This window comes from Agelaius tricolor, unplaced genomic scaffold, assembly GCF_023055355.1.
Source record: "Agelaius tricolor isolate 1412-34295 unplaced genomic scaffold, bAgeTri1.0.p SCAF_8, whole genome shotgun sequence".
Lineage (NCBI taxonomy): Eukaryota > Metazoa > Chordata > Aves > Passeriformes > Icteridae > Agelaius > Agelaius tricolor.
This window is the reverse complement of record NW_027269268.1, coordinates 25907727-25923955: the sequence shown is the minus strand read 5'-3', so window position 1 is coordinate 25923955 and position 16229 is coordinate 25907727. Positions and strand designations below refer to the sequence as shown.

The following is a 16229-nucleotide window of genomic DNA, read 5'->3' as shown; positions in this document are numbered from 1 at the left end:
TCATATTTTTGGTGAATAGGATTAACCATAAATTCTAAGCTTAAATTGCAGTAAGATCAACTTGTTTCAGGTATTGGAAACCTCTTCCAAAATTAGTCTAGTAAAACCTGTTGACACAGATCAGTGTGGAGTTTCTACCACAGACAGACTCCAACAGTGGTGATTCTAGAAGTAGATTTGGATTGACATCTACCAGCAGTGACAAGGAATTTCTGGTTTTGCTTGTGGGCAGTGGGATGCCTAGGTGTTCCCTTGGGATTCCCTTCAACATAAGTTTATTCAAATATAATAGCACAGCCCTTGCAGTTAAAATACTTTCAAAAAATGACCTCCATACTTAATTGCCTTAAATGAACATATCCTTCATTTGCAGGAAGTGAGTAAAGCACTTTTGTGACACTATTCAGGGCATAAATTTCCTTCCATTTCCTAATAATTTCTCAGCATGTCCCTTCTCTTCCATGCATATGGAACCTATGCATACAAACTTTTCTTCCAATGTATAACTTCATGCATACGTTACGGAATTCCAGCGCTTTTTCATATAACACACAGATGTGTACACAAAATACATATTTAAATGTATACTCCCTCTTTTATTCTCTTTCCATCCTTTTCCTTGTGCAACAACCATATTACTCACATCAGTATTCCAACTTACCAGCTACACCATCTTCATTGCTACCTCCCTGTAGGATTCATCAACTACTCAGAGGGGAAGACATCTGAAAAGTTATTATTCTAAATTAGTAAGTCTTAATATTGAAATATTTGTTACCAAAAATTTGCAAAATAGATCATGTTTTGGAATCGAGAAGAAAGAGTTTTTTTGTTAATAACAACAATGCTTCTTGACTGGAAAATGGTGAAGAGCTATGAGGCAGAGTTTCTAAACTCTCATTTCAAAATCATATTCCCGTTACCATTAGTATTATTCTCTTACCACTGCTGCAGTAACAGATTCCCTGTCACATCTTTAAGATGCTATTGTTAAACACGTCAGCATGTAACAATAGTTACATTTTCTGTAAGAAATGTATGTACATTTAAAATAAAGAGTACTTCTCAAGGTGCATAGATTTAATCTTTGAAGAGAAGTGAAATTATTGAGGAAAAGAAAAAGAAAACTTGTTAGTTTTGTATCTTCAAAATGCCATTTCAATCAAGTATCATTGTGTACTTGAATAAATGGAATTACCAACTTGCATAAAGTCCTTGATCAGAATGAGGCTCTTAAACCAATTATGTGGAGATCAGAGTGGTTAAAATTATAAGGAATACATTTAGAATTATTAAAGACTTCAAATAGCTTGGTTCAGGCAAAATTACATATAATTGATCATTAGTATGTGTTGTCAGTAGAAACTGCAGTGATAGGTGTTGAAGATCACTTTTTAGACAAATTGCAGTGAAACTTCTGTAAAACTCAAACCATAAGAGATTTCCCCTTTCTAAGGATTTTTACTGAATGCAAATCTTAGCCACTTTTATTCCTCTTCTCTAAGTATAGAAAGATGAACAATAACTTAAAAGTACTAACATTATCTGGAGGAAATCGTCAAACACAGGTGAAGCAAATCAGAACAAAACTAGATCACCTTACTGCTGGGTAAGTGAAAACACAAATTCAGGAATTGGGATGCTGTTAAAAAAAGTTTAAATAAGTAATTCTTAAAAAAAACCCCAAACAACACATTAGCTTTATTGAGAACTTTCTTCTTTGCCAAAGGGCAAAGCAATTTGTAGGAAATTAACATTAAGACTGACAAGTACAAACTGGATTGTCAGAGAATGATTCTGTAAAGCACTGACACTATAACCCACCCTGAGCATAACATGACTGTTTTATTGATTCTTATTTAGCCTCTGTGCAGTCCCTCTATCCATTTGCTTTGAATTTTATGATTCATTTATTACAGAATATAATATCATTCTGGATAGGTAGCATTTTTAGAGTCAGGCACATAAATCCTAATCTGGCAATCATCCTCTGTCATACGAGTGACAGGATTTTCATTGATTTTAGTGACACAAGTTTAGGAACAAAATGGCATGTATTATGTACTGTATGATGTAGGTTATTTGATTTAATTAATACTCTACTATCTGTCTGTAGTTACAGTTCATGACCAAAATCAAAACTTGTTAAAATCAGTGGCAATCTCATAATCAGTTCTCTATTTGCATGAAGTGGCATTTTTATGCCATCAGAGAATCTCTTGATGGACTTGACCCTAGTACCAGGTCTGAAAGTAACTCATATTTTACCACAGAAAAAACTTTCAGCAACGACACTGAGAGTGTTGCATACTTGATATACTTGGCTACCTCGCAGTGGGTTAATCTTGGCTAACAGCCAAACATTCACCCAGCTGCTCACAGCCCCTCTCCCCAGCAGGACGAGTCTAGGAAGAATAGGAGTGAGAGAGCTCATGGGTTAAATAAAATCAGGAATACTCTTTATCGATTACTGTTGCAGACAAAACAAATTTGATTGGAAGAAGATTTACTGCCAATTAAAATAAAAATGTAACAGCTAGTTTGAGTAATGCTAAAGGCGAAGACACACGTTAAAAGAACAACTTTTCTCCCTTCTTTTCCCAGGCTCCTCTTAATTCCAAACTCCTCTCTCCGTGACCAGCACAGAGAGAATTGAGGGCACGTACAGTCAGCATGTAACAATTTCTCTTCACTGCTCGTTCCTTCTTACACTTTCCCTCTGCTCTGGCATGGCTTTCCAATCGGCTGCAGTCCTTCCGGAAAATGAGCTCCGGTCTGGGCTTGCCCGAGTTTCTCTGGGTAAATCCCTTTGCTCTGGCATGAGTCTGTCAGGGTCTGCAGCGCTCTGCCCCGGAGAGCACCTTCTCCTCCCTCTCTGGCCCCGGCGTTCCCTGCTGTTTGCCACCGTTTCTGTCCCCACTTCCCCTCCCCGCGCAGCGTTTCTGCCCTTTCTCAGCGATGCTTTCACGGAGGCACCGCCAGCTTGGCCGAACGGCTCAGCTGTGGCCGCGAAGTGTCCGCAGTGGAGCTGCCAGGAGCCGGCTGGTCCCGAAACGGGAGAGTCCCACACCTCTTCCCACAGAGGCCACCCCTCAGCCTCTGCCCCGCTCCCTCTGGCGAATCCTTGCACCACGCGGCTAATACAAACCTAAAAAGCAGCGCGTGACTCAAGTCTAGGGAATAAAGCTAACATTAAAAATTGGATTAGAGAGGTCAACAGGACGGCAAATAGAACTTAAATATGGAGGCAGGAATGCTGGATAGGTAAATGAGCTATTCTTGCCCCTTGCTCAATTCTAAATTAAATTTAACTAATTCGGGAAAGCATGGTTGCTCATGGTTGTCATTAAAGACTTGGAGTTAACCCACTCTTGCTTTTTTAAAAGACAAAAGCCAGAAAGAGAGGGAAGTGTGCACGATCCTTACGAAAGGGATAACACGGGCAGGCGGCATCACAGTGCGCCTCCATCAGCGCTCAGAGGCGCCCCGCGAGCTCGTGTCTCTCCTTGTCCCGCAGGCGCGGGAAGTTCTGTCTGTGCCTGTGAGTTCGGAAGGATCGTGTCCGCCTGGGGCTTTTCGCCGATCTAACTCGGGCTGCGAGGAGCCAGCGAAGCTGGAGCGAAGTTCCGGCGGCATCCACCCCCACCTGGAGGAGGCGGCGGCACCGCGCGGCTGCTGCGGAGTCGGGCAGGGCTCGGCGGGGGTGTGCCGGTGCTCGGGGGTGTGTGCCGGTGCCCGGGGTGTGTGCCGGTGCCCGGGGTGTGCCGGTGCCCGGGGGTGTGTGCCGGTGCCCGGGGGTGTGCCGGTGCCCGGGAGTGTGTGCCGGTGCCCGGGATGTGCCGGTGCCCGGGGGGGTGTGCCGGTGCCCGGGATGTGCCGGTGCCCGGGAGTGTGTGCCGGTGCCCGGGAGTGTGTGCCGGTGCCCGGGGGTGTGCCGGTGCCCGGGGGGGTGTGCCGGTGCCCGGGATGTGCCGGTGCCCGGGGCTGTGTGCCGGTGCCCGGGATGTGCCGGTGCCCGGGATGTGCCGGTGCTGCCGGCCCCGCGCGGTTCCCGGCGGGAGAGGCGGGCGCGCGCCTCTCCCGGTGCGGCGCGCGGCGCGGCGCGGGGCGGGGGCGGGGCGGGGCGAGGGGCGGGCGGCGCGCGCGGCGCGGGAGCGGGGCGGACGGACGGGCGGCCGCAGACGGCGGCGCGTGCGGGGAGCGAGCGGGCGCGGGGCCGCCTTTCCGGCCGCGGCGAGGAGCGCGGGTGCGGGGCGCGCAGCAAGGTGACGGGCTGGGCTGCCTTCCCTTCCCCTTCCCCCGGGGCGTCGCTTTCAGGTGGGCGAGGGGGCCCGCCGCGGGCGGCTGTCCCGTCCCCTGCCGGCGGCTGTCCCGTCCCCCGCCGGCAGCCCCCGGCTGGGGTCGGGCTCGGGCTCCGCCGTGGGTAACCCCCCTGCCCGTGTTTCCTCTCGCCCAGATGCTCACGGCGGCGGCAGCCTTGGTGTGCGTGTGTGCAGCAGCCTGGTGCAGCCCGGCGGCGGCGGCGGCGGCCGGGGGCAGACCGGACAGCGGCAATTTTCTGGACGATAAACAATGGCTCACGACCGTCTCCCAGTACGACAAGGAGGTCGGGCAGTGGAACAAATTTCGAGACGTAAGTTCAGCCCTTCCACCCTGCCAGCCGGCAGCCGCGCCCAGCCCGCTCCCGCCGGTTCCGTTCCTGCAGGGTGTAGGGCATCCCTCGAGGAGCGGGGGCTGGGGTACAGCCTCAACTTTCCCCCTTCTCCCCGAATTTTAATTCTTAAATAATTGTCTGCGGCGCCTCGGCGAGGAGGCTGGGGGTCCCGCCGGGCAGCTCCCGGTGCGCTCCGCCGCGGAGCGGGCAGGAGCGCCCGGCGTGCCCGGGCTGTGCGGGGCACCCAGCCCGCACCTTGGGGCCCGGCGGGCCGGGCCGCGGGAGCCGCTTCCCGCCCTGCGGGGCGCCAGGCGTGGAGGGGGAGAGCCGCGTTCGTCCTCCCTCCTCCCGCTGCCCGCCCCGCTGCGGGAGGGGATGCGGTGGGGGCGCGGGGCCGGGGCTCGCCGCTCCGCCGGAACAGAGCCCCCTGGGACAGAGCCCCCTCCCTCCCCCTCTCCCTCCCCGGGCACCTGGCAGCAGCGGCAGCGGCCGGCACCGCCGCGTCTCGCCGTGCCCTGTCATTAGTGCCGGCTGGCAGGGCGGGGGAGAAGGGGCAGCGCTCACGGCCGGGTCTCGGTGTCGGGGGTGCGGGGCTTCGGCGCAGCGCTGCGCCGTGTCCGGAGCGCCGTGCCCGGAGCCCGGGAGCAGCAGCCCCAGCCTGACCCGAATCTCATCAGTTACGAAACCTGCCGCTGTAAGGTGGCTCTGTCCTCAGCGTGCTTCGCCTGTGCGCCTAGTTCGGGCTGCGTTTGCCGCAAGTTCAGTAAAACGCAACCTATTTTCAAAAGCCGTTCACATTTCTTTCAGTGGAAAAGCTTTTCTTTGAGCATCCAGTATCCTGCGTCCCTTGGTGTCACTTTTAAAAATCCGAATTCCAACCATGCAAAATAATTTTCTCTTTTCTTTACTGTTTAACGTACTGGATTTTGATTTGGTGTAAAGCATTGATTTGGTTTGCAACTTCAGAGGCAACAGGTTTCTTCTTGTTCTACAGCCTGCTGGTGACTGCGGTTTGCTGTAGCAAAGCAAAGTAAATGTCTCCAATAAGTCTCTTATTTTTCTGAGACCTGTAATGTCTTGTGATGGATGTATTTTCTAGCTTTATGTCTGTGGGATGCTAACTTGGCTATTTATCTTAAGCAACTGGGAAAGAGCTACCAGAGTTGTGGGAGAACTTATTTTCACAATAGTTTTTATTATACAGCCTAATTCTGGTGTTTGAGAGCACTTCCAGTCAGTCATCAGATATTTTTGTTTGCCTTGCATATCTTAAAAATAAAAGAGCTTAGGTTCATGTGAAAAATATTAGTTCAGTATGTCGTGCATTGGGACCTGTGATTTTGGGGAAAAAAAAAAAAAACAAGCGAAAATCTGGTGCTATAAAAATGTTCTAGGATTAAAGACTGCTGCTAGAAAACTCCAAAATACAATCATCAGTTATGTTTTGTAATTGGGCAAAGTCATTTATGTAAGGACTAACCTGCAAGGCTGAGGAAGCTAAGTGCTCTCTAATGCCCGTCTCCTGGGTGCCCACTGACGTGTACTGTAATATTGGATATTAGCCAGATAATTTATTCTGTGACAAGTAGGTGTCCCCAAGGGTTTTAAGAGTGACTGCTTTGAGGAATACTGCATACTGATTCTTCTGAGGCAATTTGCAAATATGCTGGCTTATTTTTACACTGTGTGAGTTTTATAAGGCTGGTGCTTCAGTGAAGTGTATGCTTTTATTTCTTGTGCAGCATGCTTATGTCCTGCTGATTGGTACCCAGTCTGGAATATTTATTTAATATTACAAGGCTCTCCCTGTAAAGCATGGATGGGTAGTTTTCAGTAATTCATAACATATAACTGTAGACCACCCTCCAAAATTATGTTAATCTACCTGCACAAGAATGCATTAGAAAAATATCTTGTAAGAACACTTATCAATTATCATACTTAAATATAACATGGTGGAGAAGTTTTGCCATCCTACATTTTTATAAAATTAGTAAATTTACTTGTGTGACTGTAATTTGTTGGTTTTGAAATTGTGATTAGCAATGTGATGAGTGATTCCAAAGTGGCCTCCTGTTAAGGAACAGGACAGCAGCATTTGAAACATGTGTAGGGGTAACTGTCTTGCAGAGTTAAAATCAAGGTATGCAAGGCCTGTGTTTGTAATTTAATTCTCTGGTCGGAGTAGGATATTTTTTGCAGGCTTTCGATACCCTACAGATGTAAGGGTGAGATGGAATTCTGGTGTGAAAAGAAGTATTTAAAAGCTTAACTTAAGACTTAACTGACAGGACTGATTAATGTGAAAGATAATGACCCTGACTTCTGGCTCATTGGCTCAGTTTCTTAAGAGCTTTAGATCACAGTGAGAAAGAACACAGTCATTCAGAAAGGGAGCCCTTACAGAACCTGCTAAACCAGGATATGATATTTTATTTATAAAAAGCCAAAAGCCAAGCCATCTCTAAACCTAGCTCTCTTAACGTACCCTAAAATGTCATTTTTGTCACTAAGTGTTATTAATGTGTGATTACTAGCTAAGATATTTTCAGTACTTTGTACAGGCAGAACTGTAACTGACTTTTCATTTCTTGTGAAAGATCTTGATAATTCTGACAAATCTGTTGGAAATAATGCAGTAGGTCTAGGCAAGAACTGTGCCTTAACATATAACAGCGGGATGACTAGATGTGTGTTAGAGGCTACCTACCTTCCCACTTCTTTTACTTGAGCAAAAATTGAGAATGGTCTTGTTTTTAAATAGGAGACTTTTCATCTTAAAGATGGAGGAGATGGGATGTGTCAAATACCATCTCCGTTAAGTTGTATGTGCAAGTCAAACCATTTTGGATTCTATACAAGGGTACATTTATTTGTGGGAGGAAGAGTTTTCAACCCCATCTTGTGCTGCAGTCCAGTTGCTGAGTAGCTGCAACTATTCACATCTGTCAGTAAAGTAAGTCTCAGGGTTCATGTGTTTATTAAGGTTTTCCAAGCTGCCTGGTTAGGCTGCTTCAGCAGCCAGTGCTGTCAGGATGCTGGGAGGTTCTAGCCCATGGGAATGGATCCTCAGTTTATTTCAGGCTTGGGAGCTGAGGCTTTTCAGTAGATGCTGTTAGGGAAATCTTCTTCATTCATATTTTGTTATATTGATAGTGCTTTGTGGTAATGGTTTTATCTATGATGATAGCACTAGACACTTGATAAATATATATACATATACTGCAGTTTGTCTGAAATAAAGATTATTGCTTTTGAAAAATGTGATTGAGAAATGGCATTACATTTATGCTCTCCTACTTTGAGCATCCTAAATCTTATCTAGCAAACCTTCATTACTCATAATGCTGTAAATCTGTGGAGAAAAACAGAGTATTGGAATATAGCAATTATTTTTCTCTTTCTGATTACTTTCCAAATAGTGGTAGTGTTTTTAATCTTAGAACAAAACAGAGTGGCTTTGTCATTTAAAATCATTTTGTCTTTTTATATCTTTAAAGTCAGTTGGACAAAATTGCATACAACCTTAGTTGTCTGTTGTATCACTACCTGAAAATCTTTCAAGCTTTTTTCAGAATTTTTAATTTCTTTAAAATATAATGAAGCAAGGTTCTATAGAGTAACTAATTTTATTAATTGATATTTGTAAGGTGTCTTGTGCATTTGTGTTCATTAAAAAGACTGTATTTTACATGGTAAATTTTATTTGCAGCTGGAAGAGGGATGTTGGGTTTTACTTGCTTGGTAAAAGCAAGTTAAATGAGATATATACCTTTTCACAGGTCAAAATTTAAGTGATTGCTGTATTTTCAAATTTAAGTTGATAAATGAGTTCCACAACTCAACTGTGTCATAGTATTGCTACAGAATAATAGGGTTGGTTGATCATTGTAACCAGCTGCATCATACTATAGCGTTAACTATCATCCCACCATCTTAATATCAAGGGTGCAGAAAGTAGAAGAAAATTGAACAGACTGTAAAACCAAACAGCTAGGAAGAGGAAGTTTGCACTGGTAGTACTCCTTTTTACTCTGCTTTGCTGTGAGGTTTTCTCACATTGACCATTGAATGTGTTGCCTTCTACATGTGGCAAGTTCGGGCAGCTTGGCTTCCCAGAGGAGTCTTTTGGAAGTATTTAAAGAGTAAGTTTTTTCAACATTAGTGAAAACTAGACCTCTGTGTTTGGAAAGGAGATAAATTGAACATTAGGTCTCCATAGCAATTCAGAATAGCCAGCATTAATTATTCCCTTGTCTGTTTTGGAGGTTTAAGGCTTCTCAAAAACGAACACTGCCCCTCAGTTAAGCTCCATGCCAACTGTGCGTTACTGTTTTGAGCTGAACATCTCTGTGTGGATCACAACTACATCTTTGTACAGTTGAGAAAGCCAAAGGCCCTTTTAAAGGGGATTCATCACAAGTTCTTTGCACTTTATTGTGGGATTACCGTGTAAATATTCGGAAGGTTTTCATGCTTTAAGAGTGGAGTACCAGTGACTTGACTTGAGGAGGAGGAGGACTTTTGTTCAACAAGATTTTTGCAATGGACAAGAAGCCCTCATAGTTTATGGAGGATCCTAAATGTACTTTAGAGGAAGTCAGTATTTAGGACTGGATAGTGCATCAGTCATGGTCTTTTCTCTAACTCATGTTAACTCATTAGTTGTGAAAAATGTTTTGGTGGTCTTATTTCTTCAGTACTTTTTATAGTTCAGGGTAAAAAACCTTATTATTGGGTTATTTGGTATAGCAGCTCTTTTACAGCATGCATATGTCATGATCATGATGTCAGGAGAAAATGCAATTGAAAACATGAAAGATGAGCTGCTTTTTTGTGTTGCCTTAAACCTAAGTTAAACCAAGATCTTGTAATAAAGTTACTTTTGCAAATAAGGCTTTGAATCTTTTCCACATGCCACTGTTAGCTGAAACTAGCACTTCTAAAGTAGTGTCAGTCCCTTTTACCCATGACTTACTTTGTATGACCTGAGTTTTATTAATATGGTGAAGGAGGAAAAATTTTGAAGCCTAGGAGGTCTGACAAAATAAGTATTTTGTACCTTCACCTGTAATTACTGCCTTTGAAATGAAGCTTAATAAGGACTTGACTGCTCTTTTTTAAACTGTAAAATATGGGAAAGTGTCCGGAATTTGTATTAATTTTAATTAATTAGGAAATTTAAGAAGCTATTGAATTGTTCATAACTTCTAGATAGAATGTAACAAATTATAATGGGAAAGAATAATGCAAATCTTAATTTTTCCTTTCTTCTGTGTTATAGACAAAAGTGTCTAATTTTTATGTGCCTTTAATTCATTCTTGAGTATGGATTCCTGTTTTCTTTTGCAGATTACTTTTCCTATGGTCTGCTTTTGCTGCCTGTTTCTAGTGCCAAATACTTTTTTTGGCTGAAAAGGCAGAGTCTACTAATCTCAAGCTATTGTTAACACTGAACTCCTAAATGTCTCTCGGAAGGCATTAACTTGGAAGCTCTTTATGTAGCTGACGTTTAGAAGTTAAGTAAATGGTAATGTGCTTTTCCTTAGATTGCCCTCATAATCTAAAGTAAAGCTGATAACATTGTTTCATCTTATCTTCATCTCCTTTCTCTGAAGAATAATCTTTATTTTATATGCTGTAGGTTATTTAGTGGCTATGGATACCCAGTCTTCTCTTGTCTTTCCATTAAATCTTATTGGGATTGACTCTAGCCATCTGTGCTTATTATGGTGTAGTATATATAGCTTTGTAATTCACAAATAGATGGTAACAGTAGCAGAAACTGCATAGGCTATCTTGGCTTTACAATCTGAAGGGAAAGATGCCTAAGAGGTTTTATAGGGGGTGGCAGAACATAGAAAACAGTGGATTGAGCAGAATTGGAATATTTTTAGACTGACACCATTAATCCTTTTTGCCTATCTCCTTTGTTTCTATTAATTCGTGGTAATTGAAGCATTTGATGTAACTCTCTGCAGAAAAGAGAAATAATATCTTGGATTATTATGTTTGCAAGTGTTGGTCAGTTTCTGAGTGTGGCTCCCCTGACTGAGTTGAAGAAGTTGTCTGTTGTTTCTGTGTCATGTCCATGTTGTCATGACTCTTGGTGTGTCCACGTTCTCCCTGCAAGATATGCCAAAGGAAAAAAGAAAACCTTTCAGCAACTGGTACTTTTTTTTGGAAGCTAGTTTTAGAGCAACTCCCATGTATTCAAGCCTAAGGAAACTTTTATTCTAACCACAGTATTTCTATCACTTTTTTATCAGTATTGAAAAAATACTTCAGTAAAATAGCTGTAGTTTTGTTTTGTGCTAATATTTCTAATGTAGACCTTTTTAAAAATTTTGATATTGATTTTGGAATGGTGTTTCTCCTATTGCTTGTTGTTTTTCTATTATCCTATTTTTCTGAACTTGACATATTTTAATAGTAACTATTGATCATTTCCTTTTCTGCATCTCAAAGTCCTACTATGTCTAATGTTAAAAATCTTGCCTGTTTGCTTTAGAAACAAATACTATGGAGGCCATGCTAGTAAATGCCAGCATAGGGGATTGTATTAAAGTTTTTTGTAATTTTCAAATTTCTTGAAATTTTATTTCTGAAAGAGAAAAGGTAGTGGCTTGTTATATCAGTGATCAGAGCTTCACTGGGCATTCTTACCTAATTTGAACAACCTTTAGTTATTTGTTAGACTTTTTTTTTTATGGTTTTTCACTTCTACTTTCCCATTTGACACTGATAGATGGCAGCAGGAAAAATTATGTAGGAATTAATGATGTACCTAAAAAAGGTGGTGCAGTTTAAGGTAGTAACCTTGGACAGGACACAAGGAGAGATAGAATGAAATTATAACCCATGACAAAGCTTATCACATTATGATGAAGATGTGGTATCACTGCTCTGTTACTATCTTTGCAAGTGGCTGCTTTAACAGAACACAATAGGAGAATGGGTTAAAAAGATTGAAATAATTCAAAATTTTTGGTACTTCACTACTTCCAAAAAGTATTATTTTAATATGTTGTTATTAAAGACCGTCCAGTGCTTGACATTTTGCTGCAGAAAATTCTTCTGAATTAATTTTTTATTTTCCTGTGTGATATATAATCATTGACTCAGAAGAGACTGTCAGTTTGGAGCTTGTTCAGTATCTCTCTAAAAATGTCTGCAAGTCATCAAACAATTTTAGGTAGTGCACTTACACTGGGGCCTATATGCAACTGAAAACAAACTCCTTTGACATTTTTGAGCTTGCTCTTGGTGATGAAATTCATTCCAGTTGTTAAATCTTTGTAGCATAGCAGTGAGAAGCACAGAAGTTAGTCCTTGTTATATGCTACTGCATGTGAAAAATGATGTGTTCTACCAGCTGTTCATTAAAGCAGCAGGAAGGTATTAATATGAAGAGTGTGGGGATCTATATTTAATGATGCATATACGTTTTGAGGGTTTGGCAGGGCTTGTGTTGGTGACTGGAACATCACTTTAGGAGAAAATCCAAGCAGTGATTCTTAGAAGTGAAAAGAATAGACTGGTAGGTAAAGGAGCAGTGACAAGAAGCCATTGTATAACATGGCCTTCCAGCCTTTTGCGACAGAGCAAGTTAACCACTTTAGTCAGGCTTAGAAAGTCTGTGTCAAGCTCTGAGAATTCTTGGTATTCATAAAGTTTAGGGCCAGAGAAGACCATTGGATTTGACAACATGCTTGCCTGTGTATAGTGGCTTATTTACTTATATCCTCACACATTATATTGCACCCAAAAATTCTTCTTTGGCAAAAGCATTTCAGGTTTCAGCAATCTTTGTGTGCTACTGGCACAGATAAAGGTTTGCTCTCTAAGGCCTGCACTATGAGGGAATTAATTAGCTGCAATATTCCCAGATGATCTAGGAAACAGATTTATGCTGTTTTGCAGAAGAGTAAGGAAGATCCCCATTTAAATTCATACTGGTCTGATCTGAAAGTGTTTCCTTTTTGGCCCAAATACGAAATGACTGGAATAAGTGCTTGATTTTTCTTATGCTAATTTGCTATTTCAAAGGATTTCTATTCTACCATCTTCATAGCGTTTTCTTGTGTGTGTTGTCAATAAAAGCCAATTGCTTTCATGTGAAAAATCACAGTTGATGTTGGAACTTGTTGCAAGCCAATTCAAATCTTAAGGAAGATAGAGAAATGGCTTCAGAGTTTTCATTATGATAGTCCCCACGATACATACTTTTAATCTGGTTTTCAAGTCTTTAAGCGTACTAAGAAATAGGTAGGCAATCTTTTTTCCAACATCCAGGAACAAAACACATGAATGTGAAGAGCTCCTACTTTACAAAGCCAGCAAAGGGCTGTCAGATTGCTAACTGTATTGCAAATAGTGCACAATATTTCATATGTGAACTGGATTAAAGCACACTAAGTGCATAACAATTTTTCTAAATCTTATTCAGTCTAGCATTTCTCTCCTAAACTATTAAACTGTTCCATTTTTCATACATGTGCTTATTTTTACAGGTGTATATATTTAAGTTTATTCAGGACTTCTTGGTAGACAGTTACAAGGTCCTGTTTTGATGAACTCTGGTACTTGGGGCATGAGGGGACAGAATTTTTTTACACTATTAAGAAAAAGACTCAATTATGTTAGAAAAAGAAGCAATTAGTTCCACCTGTAATATCCAGTGATATTTCTGGGCTCCTCAAAAGAAAGTATCCTCTCAAAGCATGCAGGGATGTATGCCCAAAACTGCCTTGCAGTCACTGTAAGTAATGTCTTAGCTAATTTAAATGTAACATGATTATGAATCATGAGATTTCTCTCTGAGATCTGTGGGTGAAGTCTCATAAGGATGGAGAGGGAGGGATATGCAGAAGTAGAATTAACTATGTAGATTTGTACTGACTGAATAAGATAGACAAATAAAACCTCAAAATATTTCAACATTTTTCACTAGTACTGAATGTGGATTTATAAACTGGGTTCTACACAGTGGTAGAACTGTGGTTTGGACAAAAGCTACCATAACCTTCTGTCTTTGCTTGCTTTTTTCCTATGTTGAATGTTTACAATTCCTATCTTTCCTTTATTCATTCCTGTGTAAAAATGATAGTTTCTTAGGGTGTATGAAACTACCACTTTTTTCCTGCAAGCTTTCTAGATTTGGATTGTAGCACACTCTGTAAATAGAATTCTGACATTTTTGAGTACCATAACCCATTGGCAGACAATGTCATTTTTTCCCCCAGAAGGTTTTAAAGTACTGATATTTAGAGTATTTGATGTCCAGCACATGGAAAAGTTGAGCTACTGTGTTGGGTGTTTTTGTTTTGTTTTTTTTTTTTTTAATAAGTGAATGAGGCTATGTGTGTGGGAGGGCACACATCCTTATGCTAACTGGTACCTCAGATCAATAAAAATGTAAAGTGATTCTACGCTGTCTATCCCTCATTTTGTGGAGCAAAATACCTCAAAGAATGTTAGAAGTATTTTATAGGTCCAACCCCACCATGTCTGCAGTTTTATCTTACCATTTGATACTCCATTGATTGCAGATCATTTTTGGATATATACTGAAGGTGACACGGGTTTAACAATGTTTGTGGTGTGCAGAATGAAGTAATTCTGAATTCATATCTCAGATTTGTGAGGCAGTTATATGCAATAGTTTCAGCTCACTGACTGGAATAACTACATCTTTTTTTACATTCCTATAAATATCACATAAGAACAAGGCAAGTATTGCTACAAACATGTAGAGATTATCAAGAAATGTTTGTTTGAACTCCAGCTTCTCCAAGAAAGGTGGGAGAAGTTATAAAAATAATACTTAAAGAAAATGTGAGAAATTATTCTGTGAAGCAAAGCTGATGTTGTTTCTAACAGTGCTTATCTGATTGTAAAATGTGATGGTGATGGCATCTTACATAGTCAAGGTTTTAAAAAGATCCTTCTTGTCAAACTCTTTTAGCTGGAAAGTAAAGGAATCTTGAATTTTTTTACAATTGGACTGTGGCTTTCCAGCCCAGTTTGATTGTAGTTGGACTATTCAACAGCATGAACGTTAGGAAATCTTTTTCCCTAAAATATTGTAAATTGCTGTCAAACCTTATTAATAATAAAGAGTTTATCTGGTTAGTAATATCTGTTTAGTGCTGCTTCTTCTACAGATATCTTTGCTTTTTAGTCTAATGCAGATAAAGGTTAGTAATTTGTACGTGCTTAATTCCCAGATACACAGATCCTACTCTTGCTTTGTTATATCAGAAAGATGTTTTGTTTTTTTTTAAATTACCAAAAAAATTACTAGTTGAAGCTAGAATTTCTATAGCTGTAAAATTTTTCACAGTATTTATACAACTGAGTTACAATATGTCAATAGGCATCATTCATTTATACTGCATTAAAACAAATTTAAGCTTGAAAATGAAGTATTTTCAGATTTCACAAGTTAATTTTTCGGTTATTTTAACTTAGGTAGCTGTAACCAAACAGCTTGCTCATTAGAACAAAAAACCTGCCAAGAGTAATCAAGCATAGAGATGAAACAAAAGACATTATGATGTATTATTTTATGTCTCATGTTGATCAAGAGAAGTGGTTGATTGAAGGAAAATGAAGGAAAGGAAATAATCTTCATAATGCTGAATTAATTATAATTTCAAAGGGATGTGTAGTCAGCCAACCTTATAACATCTGAATTGTTAAAGGAAGTTGTTCAAATAGTGTATTTTTAAGGACTTTCTCAGGAAGTGAAACATTTCTCCTTGAAGATTTAGGATTGTTTTCTTTTCTCCATTTTATCAAATCTTCACTGGATTTCTCTGGAATGATGCTGTATTAGTCTGGATCTGAACCTGGTTTTCAGGGACTCTTGTCTAATGGAGGTCACTGAGGATATGTTCACTGATGTTTGTGAGAGGTGGAACTTTGCCAGTCTGCTTATTTGAAATCATTATTTGACCATAAAGTCTACAAAACAGGCTTCTGGATATATTTTGCATCTTTGAAAAATGGAAAGAAAGCAAACTTGAACTGGAGAAGAAACTAAGTTATCCAATAAGTCCTTTACATTAGAAAAACCTCTCTAGTGGTATAAAGTAGTATAAATAACAAGATTATTGTGTGGGGATTTTTTTCTTTTATTTTTCTTTTTGCTTTTAGAGGTATAAGAGAATTACAAGTTTGTTGCAACTTATGGAGTACAATGAAAACATTTCTTTATTTTGTTAAGTTACTGTATTTGACTGGGGATTTTATTTTCCTTTTCAAAAAGTTATTTTCCTGAATAAGTTGTTATTCTACAGCTCTTCCCCCTGCCTCCCTTCTTCAGCCATTTGCAAGGTGTAGGCACAAAAAAATCAGTTTCACTGACCTGAATCGAAGTACTTCATTTTGGCTAATTAATCTTCAAGGATTTCTGTTTGTGTATTTGAATTCTGTGTCTGATTGATTTGCTGTGTTGCTTCATGGAAGTGTAGGTGCCCCTGTGCTTCCTTTACATGCCCAGCTCCTGCAGTGAATTGCAGATTGTATGATCACTCTGCTCTCCCCTTCTGCTGAATCACATGTTGCACTT

The 16229-nt window shown here is 40.9% G+C and overlaps 1 protein-coding gene across 4 annotated transcripts in view; it reads left to right on the top strand.

Annotated features, from left to right (window-relative positions):
- The first annotated feature begins 4128 nt into the window (after window positions 1–4128).
- The window catches only part of SPOCK3 (SPARC (osteonectin), cwcv and kazal like domains proteoglycan 3), a 166459-nt gene continuing 154358 nt past the window's right edge, over window positions 4129–16229 (top strand). For 2 of the 4 annotated variants that reach the window (XM_071432018.1, XM_071432015.1), the window contains exons 1-2: window positions 4135–4265; window positions 4457–4633. In XM_071432018.1, the coding sequence (XP_071288119.1) occupies window positions 4457–4633 (177 nt within the window). In that variant the 5' untranslated portion in view covers window positions 4135–4265. Of the gene's footprint in view, window positions 4318–4456; window positions 4634–16229 lie in introns of all 4 variants that reach the window. The other 2 variants (XM_071432017.1, XM_071432016.1) reach the window with 2 other exon arrangements.